General features: G+C 41.1%; 2 protein-coding genes across 8 annotated transcripts in view; both read right to left on the reverse strand.

The window, feature by feature from the left end:
• Positions 1-1,314: 1,314 nt before the first annotated feature.
• On the reverse strand, positions 1,315-5,933 carry LOC119126042 (pyruvate dehydrogenase (acetyl-transferring) kinase isozyme 2, mitochondrial-like). Its single transcript, XM_037257052.1, has 11 exons — positions 5,711-5,933; positions 5,023-5,164; positions 4,182-4,253; positions 3,917-4,104; positions 3,635-3,724; positions 3,300-3,377; positions 3,130-3,206; positions 2,857-2,955; positions 2,562-2,672; positions 2,373-2,486; positions 1,315-2,235 (listed from the first exon to the last, which is right to left on the reverse strand). Exons 1-11 carry the CDS (start codon positions 5,838-5,840, stop codon positions 2,092-2,094), a joined length of 1,245 nt encoding a protein of 414 aa, XP_037112947.1. The 5' UTR covers positions 5,841-5,933; the 3' UTR covers positions 1,315-2,091.
• A 608-nt stretch (positions 5,934-6,541) lies between these two features.
• The window catches only part of rnf213a (ring finger protein 213a), a 28,156-nt gene continuing 17,794 nt past the window's right edge, over positions 6,542-16,903 (reverse strand). For 6 of the 7 annotated variants that reach the window (XM_037257044.1, XM_037257045.1, XM_037257048.1 and 3 more), the window contains 31 exons: positions 16,449-16,579; positions 16,223-16,377; positions 15,932-16,138; positions 15,540-15,727; positions 15,368-15,476; positions 15,193-15,293; positions 14,928-15,116; positions 14,641-14,807; positions 14,336-14,438; positions 13,839-13,953; positions 13,372-13,570; positions 13,101-13,300; positions 12,790-12,912; positions 12,603-12,713; positions 12,272-12,514; positions 11,882-11,966; positions 11,748-11,782; positions 11,547-11,647; positions 11,260-11,416; positions 11,020-11,188; positions 10,488-10,570; positions 10,166-10,417; positions 9,962-10,091; positions 9,802-9,885; positions 9,549-9,729; positions 8,499-8,700; positions 8,099-8,173; positions 7,830-8,027; positions 7,657-7,746; positions 7,135-7,313; positions 6,542-7,002 (listed from right to left, as the gene is read on the reverse strand). In XM_037257044.1, the coding sequence (XP_037112939.1) occupies positions 6,864-7,002; positions 7,135-7,313; positions 7,657-7,746; positions 7,830-8,027; positions 8,099-8,173; positions 8,499-8,700; positions 9,549-9,729; positions 9,802-9,885; positions 9,962-10,091; positions 10,166-10,417; positions 10,488-10,570; positions 11,020-11,188; positions 11,260-11,416; positions 11,547-11,647; positions 11,748-11,782; positions 11,882-11,966; positions 12,272-12,514; positions 12,603-12,713; positions 12,790-12,912; positions 13,101-13,300; positions 13,372-13,570; positions 13,839-13,953; positions 14,336-14,438; positions 14,641-14,807; positions 14,928-15,116; positions 15,193-15,293; positions 15,368-15,476; positions 15,540-15,727; positions 15,932-16,138; positions 16,223-16,377; positions 16,449-16,579 (4,501 nt within the window). In that variant the 3' untranslated portion in view covers positions 6,542-6,863. The remainder of the gene's footprint in view (positions 7,003-7,134; positions 7,314-7,656; positions 7,747-7,829; positions 8,028-8,098; positions 8,174-8,498; positions 8,701-9,548; positions 9,730-9,801; positions 9,886-9,961; positions 10,092-10,165; positions 10,418-10,487; positions 10,571-11,019; positions 11,189-11,259; positions 11,417-11,546; positions 11,648-11,747; positions 11,783-11,881; positions 11,967-12,271; positions 12,515-12,602; positions 12,714-12,789; positions 12,913-13,100; positions 13,301-13,371; positions 13,571-13,838; positions 13,954-14,335; positions 14,439-14,640; positions 14,808-14,927; positions 15,117-15,192; positions 15,294-15,367; positions 15,477-15,539; positions 15,728-15,931; positions 16,139-16,222; positions 16,378-16,448; positions 16,580-16,903) is intronic. The other variant, XM_037257046.1, reaches the window with a different exon arrangement.

Genomic DNA, 16,903 nt, shown 5'->3' on the forward strand with positions numbered 1-16,903 from the left:
TATTTTAATAAACATTAAAACCTGTTAAAAAAACTTGTTTGGTGTTTTATTCCTTTTTTTAATTTTTTTGGGCATGAAAACAAAAATCTGACATTAGGTTAACTGCTTTATATGACAATATGTGTTTTACGTTGTGTAATATGTGTTGGTGTCCTCCAAAAATAAAGAGCAAGTAGTCAAATACACATTCTTGACCTGTACAAAAAATGCCTAAAGTTATTAGGTACACCTGAAAATGATGGTGAACCTGAAGGAGTGTCCATGTGACGTCACAGATCAACCAGCCAATCAGAAAGTGGGGGTGAGGGCGGGTGTGGCACTTTTCACTTTCAATTAAGCTTTGACCATGATTTTTCCCTAATGAACTGGCCTGTTATTAGGTACACCTGAAAATGGCGGTGTACCTAATGGAGTGTCCGAGTGACGTCACAGATCAACCAGCCAATCAGAAAGTGGGGGTGAGGGCGGGTGTGGCACTTTTCACTTTCAGTTAAGCTTTGCCCATGATTTTTCCCTAATGAAGTGGCCTGTTATTAGGTACACCTGAAAATGGCGGTGTACCTAATGGAGTGTCCGAGTGACGTCACAGATCAACCAGCCAATCAGAAAGTGGGGGTGAGGGCGGGTGTGGCACTTTTCACTTTCAGTTAAGCTTTGACCATGATTTTTCCCTAATGAACTGGCCTGTTATTAGGTACACCTGAAAATGGCGGTGTACCTAATGGAGTGTCCGAGTGACATCACAGATCAACCAGCCAATCAGAAAGTGGGGGTGAGGGTGGGTGTGGCACTTTTCACTTTCAGTTAAGCTTTGACCATGATTTTTCCCTAATGAACTGGCCTGTTATTAGGTACACCTGAAAATGGCGGTGTACCTAATGGAGTGTCCAAGTGACATCACAGATCAAACAGCCAATCAGAAAGTGGGGGTGAGGGCGGGTGTGGCACCTTTCACTTAAACCAGGGGTGCCGACCTCCAGTCCTTGAAGGGCTGCGTTCCAACATGTTTTCCAAGTGACCCTCGTTAAGCGCACCTGCGTGAAAAGTTTTAGCTCCTTTCACGTTCCGCAGAAGCTAAAACTTTTCACGCAGGTGCACTTAACGAGGGAATCTTGGAAAACATGTTGGAATGCGGCCCCGAGGACCAGAGCTTGACACCTGTGACCTTTGACCATGATATTTATAGTGGTTGAAAAAACACAGAAGTTTAAGATTAGTTTGAGTTACAACAAGCAAATGAAAATGATTTTGTGAAATCTACCAAAGACACTATCTGTTAAATGTATCATCATCACGTGTACAATTGCAGATGACTTCAGTTTTTCAAAAATAATTTATTTAATGCATCGTGGTAGACAGCCAGCAGTTCAAAGTCTACTTGAGGTCATTACTGTATAACAAGTAATGTGCTCAACTTTTTGTTATACAACTTTGTGATAAGTTTGTTTGCGAGCAAGGTTTATTGCTTCCCCCTACGTAGTTCACTGGCCAAACACGTACACATCACATGGACTATAACAAGCAGCCATTACATCAAAGAAGAAAATAAATCAGCACAAAATATATGAATAAACACAAATATTCATATGCACACTGTATTTATTTTTTTTTTTTGAAAAAACAAGTCATTTGACATTTCCTTAAAAATTTCAATAATACAAAAGCACTTCTAATTTAAATGAAGGAATGAAACCAAGCACAAAACTTCATTCATATAACCAGTGACTACTCACAGTGATTAAAATCCTAATATACTGTATAACAGAACATGAGGATTTTCAACTATTCACACCGCTGTAACAATACCAGCAAATAAAAGCTCAATGTCCAGCTCAGCTGTTCAATGAGTTCAAACTAATATTTCCATGCTTACATTCAAGATATAATTCAATGTTTTGTTCTTCCAGCAATTTACCACTGCATAAAAAGACTCGATCAAAGGGCCAGAATGAATGAAAAAAAACATGACCATCTTTTTTTTTTTTGGATTCCCTCAGCTCCTGGTCCATCAATGTCATGTTCTGTCCTTTCCTTTCAAGGACACTTTATGGTCAAGCATAACAGTATCTTTGTCTTTTTTTTGTGGTTGAATCACTTGGCCGTTCGAAAAAGTGTCAGATCCAGAGGCGCCTTAGAGGGAATACACCAATCATCTGCTTCCAAACTCAGCTTGTAGTGCCGCAGGGCAGTTTTGTTAAAAACTGGCAGTCTCTCCACCGAGTCTGTCGACAAGGCCTGGAGGGACAAAAAAAAAAAAATCACACATCATCTGAGTGCACAAAATTTGAAATTTAGTCCCAGAATGGCAAATTTGTATCTTTTAATCAAATCATGAAATATTCAGTAGACACCATATTGAAATATTTTGTTACCTTGAGGTGTATAACTGCATCAGTGCCATGACCCTCCATGGAATAAAGCTGTAAGTCTCCTTGAAAGTAGCGAGCATAGAGACGAGAAATGGGCAGACCGTAGCCAAATCCAGCCTATGAATAAATACACATAATAAATGTATGTTATCTCTTACAATGAGTTGAATATATTATGTTCCAAATACTCACCAGAGGGGCTCTATGTTTCTCCCCTATTTGTGGTCTGGGAGCCGTGGAGTACATGTAACTGAATAGTCGTTCGGTTTTCCGAAAAGGAACTCCACCCCCTCTATCACTCATCTGTCGAGCAAAAGAGATTGTCGTGGCTTTGTCAAAACTTGTAACAGCAACAATGGCTACTTACATCGATTTTTAATTATGCAATGGTGTTGTAACACCAAATTGGCAGAAAGGAGCTAATCCCATCGAATTATGGTAATTGGGTGTTAGAGATTTAAAGAGATTTGAGGAAAATGTTGGTCACCTTGATTGACAAGTCCTCTCCACCAACTGAAACCAGAACCTGGATGGGCGGGAGGATTCTGCTGGCCTCGTGATTTTCAATAGTTGCCCTCATGGCGTTCTGCAATGAGAACACACGCTCATTTACTCCTATTCAAGAATTTAAATCCTTGATTGGTGCCCTTGCATCCTTTCCTCTTGACCAAGAAAAACAGCACATGATAATTTATCTTTTGCATAATTAGAATTGATTCATTTGTGGAGATCAAAATAGTTTATATAATGTCATCATTACCTTAAAGAGCTCAAAGAGCATGTGGTACAAGTGCGATGGGATGTAAGAGATCTGGATGGGCTGTCTGATACTGTTTGCTAAAGAAGAGAAAAGGCACTTTAAGCTTTATATTCGCATGAAACACCCAACTAGTATGTGATTATCTGTGTTGAATTAAAAATATTTCTCACCGTTCATTTGTCTCAACTCCAGCTCAGGTGCTCCCAAGTAATATTGTTCACACATTAACTTTGCGCTCTCATAAGCATCTAGGGAGACAAAAATTGTACAAAATATGATAAATATGAGAAGCTCTTATAATTCATTGTTACGGACAATTTTACAGTACTTTAAATGTCTTGAGAGAAACCACAGAGCTTTGCTTGCATGACACACCCAGAAAAGTCTCACATATTGAGTATTTGCATCTTTAGCTGGTCACTGTTAGATCGATTTGAACTATATGGGACCTGACATAATGCCAAGTCACAGACTTAGAATTTTTCATGAAAAAACAAAGGCTTACCTCGTACAACCTCAGATACGTCACACAGTGAGTCAATGCAACCAATGGTACCAGGGTGAGTCGGGTTTGTGTTTCCACTGAAAACAAGTGCTGCAGACCGATAAAACGACGTATTAGTTTCATAAATAGGTCATTTGATTATAAGATTGATCTCAAACCGTATCTTATGGTCATGTGAGTCATAATCAGAACACAGAAATGATCTGGTGACTGCATACAGGTCAAAGTGTGTGTGTTCTAGTTTTTTTTTTTTTTTACAGAGTGTGTGAGGCTGCTACTCACTGTGTTGGTTGATGAGCATGCGGATAGAAATTCGACTGGTGTAAAAGCGATCCAGAAAGTATTGCATGTTGTGGTCAGTCACAGGATCCTGCTGACCGTAAGCCTCCTTGTACTCAATAACTCCTTGGGCCATGGTAGGGACGACCTCATTGTGCCTGTTTCTGATTGCCTCCAATACTTCTACAAACCTAAGATGAAGAGCACCAGATATCCTGTTAACATCTGAACGATGCTGTCTGTTATTTAATCCTTAAATAGTGCTTACGTCTGGAGAGTTCTCTGATCATCTGCGCTCTTGTCAAGAAAATCAAAGATCTCCATCAGGCTTCGGATGTACCTTAAAGAGAGTACAAGCGTAAGTGTGACAAACAAATACTGAAGACAACCAGATCCTTCTTGTTGCGTCACTGTCAACACTACATTTTATGGGCAAGTTAAATAACATAAACATCATGAAGCTGAGATGAAAATATCCCCATCACGTGGTGGGCCTCTGTGGCAATTCGAAGAACATAATAGCAACATGACACTAAGCCACGTCCATATCAACCCCTATGTGACTTGAGCTGCTGATAGTAGTGACGTTAGTCTGAACGTAATGTTCCCTTCAGCTACAACAACATGCAAGCAGGATGAGGAAAAACAAGATGAGGAAAGGCAGAGACGTGACGAGGAAGTGGGACAAAGTTCATTCACTCTCACTGCTTCCCCACCCTCTTGTGTTGTGAAGGAATCTGTTGGATTGCTATTTATAGCAGATGGATTTAAGTAGCTCGATGAAATTTAAAGCATTTGCAACAGAAGTGCGTCATACACACTTTAGAGAAAATTGACTTCTTTGTTGACTAAAAGAGTCTGGCTACCCATCAAGTGTCAACCAGGTCAAGTTTTTGTGAGATGGCAGATTTAAAAATTTATCTGTAATCAAGGCATTCACAGCGGTGCCCTAATTATATGTATAGTGGACCCAAGAAAAAATACTGAAATGCACTGTAAAAAAAAACGGGAAAAAACCTTTTAAACTCAGGAATTCAGCTTTTTTCTTTAAATTAGGGATTAACTCGGTTTTAAAATAAAGAGCCACAGTCAAAATGAAAGTCACTGACCAGCTCTGGACCAGTTGCACGGAGGGTGTCGCCAGCAGTTTGTCCGGCAGCAGATCGATTTCCTTCATGATGTTCGATAAACGCACAGGAAGCTCTTGGCGCAGAAAGATGAATGATGTGCGCTCGCATGCGTTGGTTGAACCTTGAGAGTACAACAATATAAGTCCAAACATATAACATTTGATAAAAACAACAGCATCGTTGGACAATCATTATATATTTGAACTGCCAGATTGAGTATGATGATGGCGTTGAATTAGTAGGCGAGGTTGTTTGGAAAATGTGTTACGTGTTTACCCACACAAATTGTTAAATTGCATATAGCAAGGGTGTCAAACATTTTTTTCTCGGGCTGCATTGTAGTCATACGAGTAAAGAAAAACTGGTCAAATATTTAAAAAAAAAAAGGTATTAAAAGTGAAGACAATTTGCAATTCTAGTAATGACACACGAATTTGATGCACAATTTGTCTTCGCGGGCCACATAAAATGATGTGCCGGGCCGTATCTGGCCCCCGGGCCTTGAGTTTGACACCTGTGATATAGGGTGACTCGTCCTATCAGGAAGAAACTGCATCTCGAATAAAAACTAAACCAAATGTAAACAGACGTCCAAATAAAGTGCAATGAATTAACCAATTCAAGCCATCGTTTCATTAATTCTCGCGAAAATGTGAACAACACTTACCAAAATCCAAGAATTGCTTCATGGAAAGCGGAGATGGCGAAAATTTGGAGAAATGATCCACATGTTTAGGAACGTTGGCCACAGCTGCCGCTTTCACCATGGATCTAACAAATCTTATTCTGCTCGTCATTGTTAAAAAATAAAAACGTTGCTACAATCAAATGCGGCGACGTAATTCACGCTCGCGATGCTCCTCTTTACATTCTGCAGCAGTACTCGTGAAGTGCACATTTATTATACTGTTTACTGCTTCTCAGCCAATGAGAAGGTGAGGTGGGCGGAGCCAGCCATTCCAAGAACCGTATGGAGTTGTACTGTAGCAAGGGAGCGTAAACAAGGCAGTCAGTCTGATTGACCCGGTCATGTCGGGAATGACATAACGTTCTCTCTCGCTCGCTGATAAACAACCAGGATGGAAAATTGCTGCACTCTGTTGTCATAATATGCAATCAAACATGTTTTTAAAGACACAACAAAAGATAATAAGAGTTTTAGACACTTTAATAGTGATGCTGATTTCATTCAGTTTTGATTGAAATGAGCGTAATCTTATTTGACTTGCAATTTAGCCAGCAAATGGGTGTGACTGGTTGTTTGTCTCTGTGCTCCATGACTGGCTGGTGACCAGTTCAGGGAGTAGTCTGCCTTTCGGCCGTTGTCAGCTGGGATAGGCTCCAGTGGCCCGGGTGACCTTGACCAGGACAAGCTATGTTGAAAATGAACGAATGGATGGATGGCCCAGACTGTGAGCTAGCAAAGCCCTGTGAAAATAATACAGTAGCCCGCTGGAGCTCTGGATAAGTGGCACAAATGATCAAACAAAATCAAGTGAACAATGTAAACAACTTTTATTGGCAAAATATTGATAACAATCCTCAAAGGCAAAAGTGATAATAGTCTGCTGCATAATTTTTTTTAACACTAGACATGTAGGCCTGCAAGGTGTTTGAAAAAAATAAAAATAAAAGTCTAATTCTCCACAGAACCTTAAGAGTCACCCTTCTGCCCATTTTCCAAATATTGGCTGAAAGTCAACCAGCAAGCAACAGATGATATTTGTAATTGGGAGGTTCTGCTGTGGAGTGGAGTGCAAATGATCTTCAACAGTCACAGATAAGGATGATGGCAAAAAATGAAGGCACAAAACGCTCCATTATCCAATTTGCCTGCTAATACGCACTTTCTTGATGGCAATGATGAACTTCCATGTTTCAACACAATGAGAGAGGCAGATTTTTGATGGGAAATCCGGGTACTTGTCCTCCAGGCAAGGGTCCAAAATCGCTATCAGGCTTTGAAGAGATAAAAACATCAGCTCAAGAAGTATGACATCACTCACACAAAACAAAGATCACATTTTGCTATATGTTCACGACCAAAATAAAAAGCGTAACCTTCTGCTTTTGCACAAGTCATTAAAGTACCTCCAATCTGGATTGCGTTCCTCTGGTGCTTTGGGATTCTTAAGTTCCAGCACCAGCAAGTCATGCAGCTCCAGCAGGAAGGTGTCTGTGCTGCTCCCATAGAAGAAAGAACTCAGTAGGCGGCGCTCATTATCACCGAGGGTCTGCTTGTACTGCATGCAAACGTTTTTAAAAGGATCCTGTAGGGAAACAAACAGTGAAGAACAAATCCAAGTGCTCACCAAGGTTATTATAGTTGACGGAAACTGTCAACATAACTAAAGCTCAAATAAAAAAAAAGTTTGTTAATAAAAAAATTTTTTTCAATAAAAACTAGATGGAATTACAGGTTTATAAAACTTTTTTTTTTTTTTTTTTACAAAAATATCCTTAATTTTTGTCAATTAATATCATACATGAGGTCAAACTAATACTACAGCTAACTCCAAATGATGAATAAAAACTGAACTGAAAAAATACTAATCTATTGTGAGCACATTGCTGGCTTGGCTAATATATATAACAAGTTGTTGCAAGCATTACCATATTGAGCATCAGCATAATTTCCGATTTGAGAGAGTTCAGCATCTGCCACAAGGCCACACAATGTTTCAAATAGCACCAACTCAGGACCTGTGGCACACAAAATAAAGGCATCATTGAAAATACTGTATAACAGGGCAAAAAGGCAAGAAACAATGATGAGTTGCGGCCACCTTGAAGACACAGTCCGATATCTGGCTTCTCATCTGCAGTACGTCCTCCAGGTAGCTGGACAGCCGCATGTGAGAGTCTCCCCCATCCGTGGCGAGGAATCCCAGGGCCAACTCCAAAATGGACACGGCCTCGCATGCCTCGCTGTAGTCGTGGAGCTCCTTGGCCATTTCCAACATGGTCTGGGTGGTGAGAGGCTCCTGTTGGCATACAAGTTGTCAATGCTCGGTAGACGTCTGTGTGATGCTTTCATGACGGCAGCCTAACTCACTTGTTTGACTTTCTCTCCGACGTTTTTCAGGATGTTATAGTTGCGGTCGGGCCTGTTCACAAGTGTTGGGATGCCCTGTAGTTGAAGGGACGGACATAGAAGGGGAGAAATGCATTTCAGTGCCACGGCCTGGCTGAATACTTTTGTCTGAAATAAATGGATGCGCTACAAATAATAGATGTGCTCATTTTTTTGGGAGTAACAAATTAATGTTGTTCTACTTGAAGGCATAAGTTACAACAAACTATCTGTTGTCATTTATGCAAAGATGGTAGCTTCAACTAAACAGGTGACAAATTTGTGAGTAAATTTGTGAGTAAATTGAGAGTTGTGGCCAGTGTGAGAAATTGACCCGATAGGGCCGCAAAAAAAAAAAAAAAAAGTGGGGCTCTGTTCTCACATTGAGGTTGATGATTGGTTTGCCCAGAAGGAAGCGGGAGAAAATCTGTTTCTGGATCCTGGGCAAATCGTACTCGCGAAGGGTCTCCTGGCCCCTTTCCACGCTGTACTGGGTGTTGGCGAGGACCAGGGGCATCAGATCCCTGTCCAGCTCGTATTGGATTACATGTTGGTCTGTCAAATCTACAGGGCTAACCTCGTAGCTGGGTGAGGGGAAAAAATAATAATTAGTCCACTCCTGGAAGTATTTTCATACAGAGATTATATACACCCATAATTTCTGGACTATAAACCGCACCTAAATATGATTGTATTGTTTAATTTCCATATGTAAGAGAATATGCACACATTACACAACATGATCAAAATCATGAAAAATCCATAGATAGGAAAGCTTGTGCAAAAAATTGGCGGTTTATAGTCCGGAAAATACGCTACTCGCACAGCAAGGTAAATGCAAATATGAATAAACAAAACAAACAAACTAAACAAAAGCAAAATAACACAAAACAAAATGAAACAAAAATCAAACAACACAACACAAAACAAAAACACACTTTTAAGGCCCCACTGACGTGCTCTGCTTACCGGCTGCCAATTTATCCAATTGGTTTCTCTATTATGCGAGATCAAAGTTTGAGGGGCTCATTTTAATACATTGATATATGAATATATATATATTTAGGCTTTTATTTACGCTTCTGTTAACATACTGAACATTTTTGTTGACAAAACATTTCCCAAGATGAAGCATTTGTTTTCCTTTTCACCTACAAAGAAAAACATTTGTGGAAAAGATGAGGCAATCAATGCTGGGGGAAAAAAACAGTTTAAAGCTGTCAGGTGAAATAAAGGGGGGAAAAAACCCCCAACAAAAGCAAATCTTTTTTTAAAATAATGTCATTGTAATTTACATTTTCTTTCCGGCATTTTCCTACAAGCAGCAGAATGGAAAACCGCGGCTGAATCGAAACTGAATATACACTGGTAAGCTCGAAATTATGTGGAAATTAACATTTTTTATGAATAAAAAAATAATGAGCATCCTCACCTGGTCTTTTCTCCCGTGTGATTGTCCACACATCTGACCATGTCATTGTGCAGGCCGATGAGGTAGCTAACCAGGGCGGTGGAACACAACCCGGGGCCGTGCCGCTGCGGTAACAGCACCTTGAGGTCACTCTCGGTGTCAAAGTCATGCTGGCAGAACTCGGCGGGCACTCTGATATCATCTGGTAATGCCACTGAGGTCAGCTGACACAGTCAAACTTGTTGCATTTACAAGCGATGGTTTTAGGACTCACCATAGGTTGCCAAAGAGGATCTGAGCTGATTCCAGGTCGTCAGGAATGTGTCGATGTGCTTCCTGTACTGGGTTCTGAATGGACCTGCAAAGAGATGTCAAATATACAAAAATGATGTCCACAAGACACATGGATGTGAGTGGAGCCGCTGTTCCAGTACCCGTCTGGCTGTTGAGGAACTGGGCGATGGTGCCGTATGAATCTTCTGTGATGTTTAGAAATTGCTTAAGGAGTTCTTTGTGGAGAGTCAGAATGTCAGGCAGGTGCCTCACCAGTCGCAGTTCTGCTTCCTGAAATGATAAAGTGATCCAGCGTTCATTCTTCAACCATGTTTTCAGTGTAGGTCGGGATTTCATTTACTAACCTTGTTAAGAAATCTCCAGAGCACAGGAAGGGTGTCTTTGCCATCGTTCAGCTCCACCGCATGGTTAAGATGTTGCAGAGACACTTTCTCCTTGCAGCTCCACACTGCAGAACTATGGAGGGAGGAATCAACGCGAAGAGAAGGCAAAAAAGAAGCTGGATTGTCTCTCAGCAGCCACATGATGGGATTGCCAGAATTTTGAGAGTCCGTCTGGATGGATACGTTCATTTCCTTCAGTTGGTTGTCCAAATGCTGCAGGGCGGAGAGTGGAATTTGTGAAATTGAACATTACTGCTGCTTACATCACCGAAACGGAAGCTACCTTCAGGTTGGGTGTGATGCAGAGGCTCATTTGCGTCTCCCATTCATTTCTTTTGCCATTGGTGGAGAGTCTCCAAGAGTCACCTGAAAGTACAGGATTAAATCATGGAAAGCAGATAAAAAAATAAATAAAAATCATGCAAAAATATTACCACGTCCCCTTGGACCATTTTGCAGATAGATAAAGTTTTCACGGGTAAACTTAAACAATGGAATTTAGTAGAAACTCCAAAATCTCAACACCCTTTATTCCATAATGCTTGATTGAAATGTATCGTTTCAGACCTTTTAGAAAAGCCCATCATAAGTGAGGAACCGCAGTAAAGCTCTAACAATGGATGAAAATTAGCTACTGTGCTAACTTGGGCATATTTACATTGATGCTTTTGCTGACATATTGATTAATATGTATTGTCCAAATTCAAATAAGTAACTACTAAATAAATAAAAAAAAAATAAAGGTTAAAGAATGTACATGGAACAACTGAGAATATAAAGTATTCAGTAAAGGTTAGTTTTAGGTTTTGTTTTACAGCTCTGCTGAGGTTCCAGGAGGCCACTGATGAGCAGGTGAGCAGCGCCGATTGTGTCATCTGTCCCTTTGCCCAGACTTCTACCAAGATGCTCCTTGTCTTTCTTCAGGTGGGCCAGTAGAAATGAACACGGCTCAGTGACTGGAGGGTTGATGATGGAAGCAATAGTCTGTCAAAACACAGACATCAGTATGAATTTCATCTTCGCCAAGCATGCTCCAAAAAAGTTATTGGTGACACCTGTGAGTGGTCGAAGGTGCCGACCAGCATGGCTAAATGGGTAAGCATGCGAATGACTGTGAAGGGAACAGGGGAAAGGTGCTTGGTGTCCATCATGTCTGCATTGTCCCTTCGACCAGGGTCGCCAAGTATGTGGCCCGTCTGAGTGCGGTCACTCCTGAAAACAAAACACGCGCAATGATGCTAAAGGTGCTGTACATAACCTTTGGATGTCATGCCTCTGCTACTACACCCTCCAGGATTTTCAAGATTATAAATTTGAATTCGTATATATGTCGGCCACTCACCTGCTCTCGAGTTGCCTAAAATTGTTCACGGCTTTGTGCTGTAACCCACCAATGGGGGCTTGACAGTCAGGGCAAGTCTGTTTCTCCATAGGTAAGCCACACTGATGAGAAGAAGGTAAAAAAAAAAAAACACAATGGAATATGAAAACAAATAGAGATGCAGAAAGAGATTCTCTTTGGAAGAGAATAAAAACAACTAACCTCTCCAACCGTGCAGGGGTGACCATTTGGACACGCTATGATAAGAAAATAATTCAGAATTGATATGTTATCATATGAATTATTTTTAAATCAGACTAATAGACGAATGAGATAAAAAAAAAAAGTAAACTTACTGTACCACCTGAGTGGTTCTGAATTCCCCAGAGCTTGTTGAGCCTCTGCTAACTTGTCCTGCGGCATGGTAGGCAAGAAGGTGGCCTATTGTGGACAGACGAAACGATGAAATCTACTATCTCAAATAACTTTAATATCCCGTCAAACCCATCTTAAACCATTGTTAGTAAAAAAGAAACAGCTTACATTTTGTCTTTATGAAAAAAAGAATCTGGATATGCGCCTTTCTCAAAATAATTGTATTCTCAAACAAAAATGAGACCTGTGCCGACATGTTAGCTTAAACTTTTTAAAAGCCTCTCCAGTTAACAAATCAGTTTCGACATCTGTAATTATGTTTGCACCATTTTTTGGACACAAAACCCCTGCTCTAAAAGGTTCTACAGTACCTGCATGGTGTTTGGTTCAATTGCTAGCTGTTGCAGAGGTGCTACGATCTTTTGGTTTGTGCAAAGCAAAACAACAGCCAGGTGAACAGCCAATGCCAAGGATGCACAATAGTCCCCAGATGTTCCAGGAGTGACCTCCAAAGGCCCAGGATGGTTGGTTACCAGAGCACGAGCAAAGGCCTTGACCTTTGGGTTAGCAAGCACTTTGGAAGTGTCAATGAAATTCATCAGGGCACAGAAAAGCTGGAAGTGGTGAACAAAGAAAGACACAAAAAGTCACGCTTGACCTCGCCAACGCTTGCTTGGCTCCTTATTTAGGAATCTACAGTACCTCCGTATCTTGATGCAGACATACACTGTCGTTTCTAAAGAAGTTGGTCACTTCTTTGTGCAGAGCCAAGAGCAGGTAAAGCGTTGCCCTCTGTGGTGAAGTTGTGCACTCCTAAAAGTTAAAAGCCAAAGCAAATGAGTAAAATTCCAGTGAATACATCCAACAAACAAAAAACATTATTACCTACCTGGCAAATCTTATCGAGGCAGTCCAACTGGCTGGCTTCGATTGCATCTGAGACTGCATCTCTGATTTTCTTGTAGGGCTCCCCGTACACAAGATAATGGTCAACTAGGATGGCTTGTCCATCCTAAGAGTGATTCAAATGAAATATATGAAGCCAATAAATGACTCCATTTTAGGGGAAAATCACAGGACTCTTGATCTAAAAATGTACAGGTTTTAAGAAGAAAGTGGGCCGTATGTGGGCCCCCGGGCCAAACTTTTCCCACCACTGATTTTACAAAGTAAAAAAATCATCATCTCGGACAACCGTACCTTTTGTTGAACTTCTTCAGGAAATAGCCAGTGCTTGCCATTCGTTTTTAGGAGCTCTTGGGCAAACTCCACTCCGCGTTGGCTGGTTATTTTACGAACCAAGTAGACACGATACCAATTGTTGCCACCGCGACTACACAAGTTCACCACACTCTCCAGGAAGGGGTCGCTTTGACTCGGCTCTCCTCCGTCCGGCATTTCTGTCGTGATGGGTGAGCATTGTTCAATCACAACACAGCGGCAGTCGGTCATCATGTATCGCATTACTCACCGGTAGCAATGATAGTCGCAGCTAAATCCAGATCCATGCGCACTCTCGCCACCAGCTGCAGATACTCCACTGTGACCAGCGTCTCCTCCGTCAATGGGCCAAGCTGCTGCGGGACCCATCTCAGGAAGGGAGTTTCGCGACGCATGTACGCCTGCTTGTCCATGTCCGACCTGAACTGGAAAGTCTCAAACATGGCATCCTCCATGCGAGAACAAAATCGATAAGAAATTAGCTATTGTGGAGTGAAATGAGATCTTGCGCTCTTTCCTACATCCAAAACTTGAGGCATTGCAAACAATAATAAAAACATCAGGACAAAGTAAATGATAAATTGGGGGGAAAAAAATGACTTATATTTCCAGAAAAACATCAGGTTTATTTGTTGGAATGAGTGATTCTAAATGTTTTATTTTGACAGTAGATCAGACCCCTTAAAAACTAAAATTGGAACAAATAAATATGTATACCTGCAGGCAATCCAGGTAGATACAGTACAGTTTGGTTTTCTCTTTTTTCTCTAGTATGTGGCACTGCTCGACTGCCAGTAGGTGTAGCTGCAGGTAATCTTTCACGTCCTCAAAACTGTGAGGGAGTAAAATTCATGGCCTGGTTAAGCAGGGTAAACACATTGCAATAACAAGACGTGGGGAAAAAAAGCTCAATCGAAGTTAGCGCTGGCCAGATTTGCCGATGTTGCCAAAAGATTACCTCATGCTATGAGAAACTGCCAAGTCAGGGCCGATAATTGTAAACTTCGTCAACGTTTATGATCACTAATCTTTATGTGTGTGGTAACCACTTAGCCGTGGACAGACAGACGGACAGATGGTGAGCAAGAAAAGACAAGCTTGCAGGTACCATGTAGTTACCAAACAAGCTACCTGCTTTAGTCATTGTTATACTACCATGTCCATGATGTACAAAAAATAAATTACAATGTATACAAAACGTTGGCATATCCCACCTGTACTTCAGTAGAAGTTTAAGCAGACTTGATCGAAACACTGGGTTTTTATCCGCAGAGTCATCAAACGGAGAGAGCACCTTGGTTGTTGTTTGCCAATTTTCTGAGAAGATAAGAACAATGCAGCGTTAAAATGCTCGTCAAAAAGAGACATCGTAAATGATTGAGACAGTTATGTTCTGCTTGAAAAAAAATGATTGATGGGTGCCAAGGCCACTCATGAATGTTAAAGATGGACTAGCAAAATTGAACAAAATGTCTGGAAACTCCAAACATGAATGAGTACAGAATAAGAAAGTAGGTACCGGTGAGAATAGGAGCAGCACTGGCTTCCACCAAAAGAAAAGACAGCAAGTGGCGAATGACAGCTGGGCATGGTGGAGAGTTGTCCTTGAAGCACACGCTCGACACTAAGTCGATGAAGAAAGCATTGCACTGATTCCTGAACAAAGCGTGTTGTTCAACTCGAACCCTGCACAGAAGGTACAAGAGCATGAAAGTAGGGAAAAATACATATGTTAGAAAATAATTGCTGCAAACAGGTTCACTTCATGGGGATTTGGAAATGAATCCAAGTTCTACTATCACCAACCGTAAGTCTTCAGAGAGAACAGGGGTGAAGTCATCAGGAAGTGCCTGCTTACAGTGAGGACAGACATGCATCTGACAGGGGACCAGACACTTTTTGATACATGAGAGACAGAAGATGTGCTCGCAGGGCAAACAGACGGGATCATGTGGGTCTCCTTGACACAGCGAGCACCAAGGGACCGAACTGAACCTGGACACAGCAAATGAAAACAGACTCATAGACAAGAAGACAATACGAGACACTGATGAAGAGCAGTCAATGCTACCTGAAGACTTGTTGGACAGCTTCGTCTTTGCAGGTTTTCAGCAGGCGAATCATCGCCTCGAACGGCTGCTGACTTTTAAGGTCAGAATTGTTTTCGAGAGCCTGAGAAAGAAAAGTTCATTCCTTTTCATGGTGCCTGACTTTATCCGTTAAACTGGCGCACAACTCTCACCAACCTGGTTGAGTCGTCTCATGTGTTTCATCGCGAAAGGTGTTATCTCGTTCTGTTGCGTCTCAAAGTGCTCCACAAATAAGGACAGTGAAAATATCCGATTCCAGCGAGCGCTGAGAAGTAGAAGTAAATCATTCATTTTGTTTAAAAGCTTCTTTCATTTCATTTCGACTTACCGAACTTGGCTGGCAATCGTCTTGCTCCTGTCTCGGTAGTGTCTTACGCTCTCCTCCGAGCAGACCAGCTCAATCGGGACCTTGAGTTTGTTCACTCGTCTAACCCAGGCTTGCCTTTGGGCATTTGTCTCCAGGGGTCCAGGTTCCAGGTATTCCAGGCAAACAAGAGCCGCATACACATCAAGCACCTTGAATACATGACACAATTTGTGAAATTTATGTTTGGCGATTTCAAAAATGGACTCTAAAAAGTTTGGGAAACACGGTTCTAGACAATGTGATGAGAGGAAAGTAAAAAAAAAAAAGAAAAACAGACCGCAACATCTATTGCACACCAATTTTTGCAACTTAAATTGAACTATACACACTTAACACAACAATACAAAACTCACCAGCTCAACTCCATCCGTGAATTCAGGAGTTGTTAAGAGGTTGTCAGTCACCTGCGGTTCAAGGCAGACCATTCTGAATAGGTTCTGGAGTCGGTTCTTGGACTGGTGATAGGCAGCATGGACCCACGGAAGCGCCGGAACTGCATCGTTGTCATTAAATTCCCGGCGTAGTTCAGTGACACAGCTGTTCAAAGCTGCATGCAAGAGCTAAAGCGTGCAAAGAGCATGGATGAATGCATGGTTATGTACACGTGTACTAATTGATGTCACCAATGTTGCAAATACTCCAACCTTCAAATCCTCTTGACGGTTGACATTTATAGTCAAGAAGAGAAACCCACACAGGTAACGATCAAAGAACTCATACTGCATCTCTGGGGTGTCTTTTGCTATGTATTGTCCCAATGATGTTTTGGCAAAGAAATCAATGAATCTTTGAGTATGACCTAGCAAGAGAAATTCAGGGTGAACCAAAGCCAAAAGATCAACAAGTGCAATCTCTGCAATGGATCAATACCTTCATTTTGATGCGCATGAACCCAGAGTTCCTCTAAGTAGTGCTTGATCCTCCCACAGAAAGGCATGTTGAAGGTAAAGTCCCTGCCTTGAGCGATGTAGCTTCGTACAGGAATTGTTTTTGTCTCTGAACTGTTTGAGGGCGAAAATGCACGATAAAGAAAGTAGTCCAGACTTGAAAGTTCCAAAATTGCTCTCATGCTCAAAATGTAAAACTGCCACAACCAATATTTGTGATTTTCTAACCAATACAAAATATTAAGTGAAGTCATCATTAATTAATGAATAATTAATAAATAAAGTGAATTGAAAGTATCTAAATGTAAATATTATATTTTAACATGTCATAGCAAGTACCATTCAAAACTAAGATTGCAACATTTCTTCTGCTTAATGTAACTACAACAGAAAAAAAAAAAGCTCGATAAGAGAAACTATTAATCCCTGATTCAGGTT

The sequence above is a fragment of the Syngnathus acus genome, chromosome 8 (assembly GCF_901709675.1).
Source record: "Syngnathus acus chromosome 8, fSynAcu1.2, whole genome shotgun sequence".
Taxonomy (NCBI): domain Eukaryota; kingdom Metazoa; phylum Chordata; class Actinopteri; order Syngnathiformes; family Syngnathidae; genus Syngnathus; species Syngnathus acus.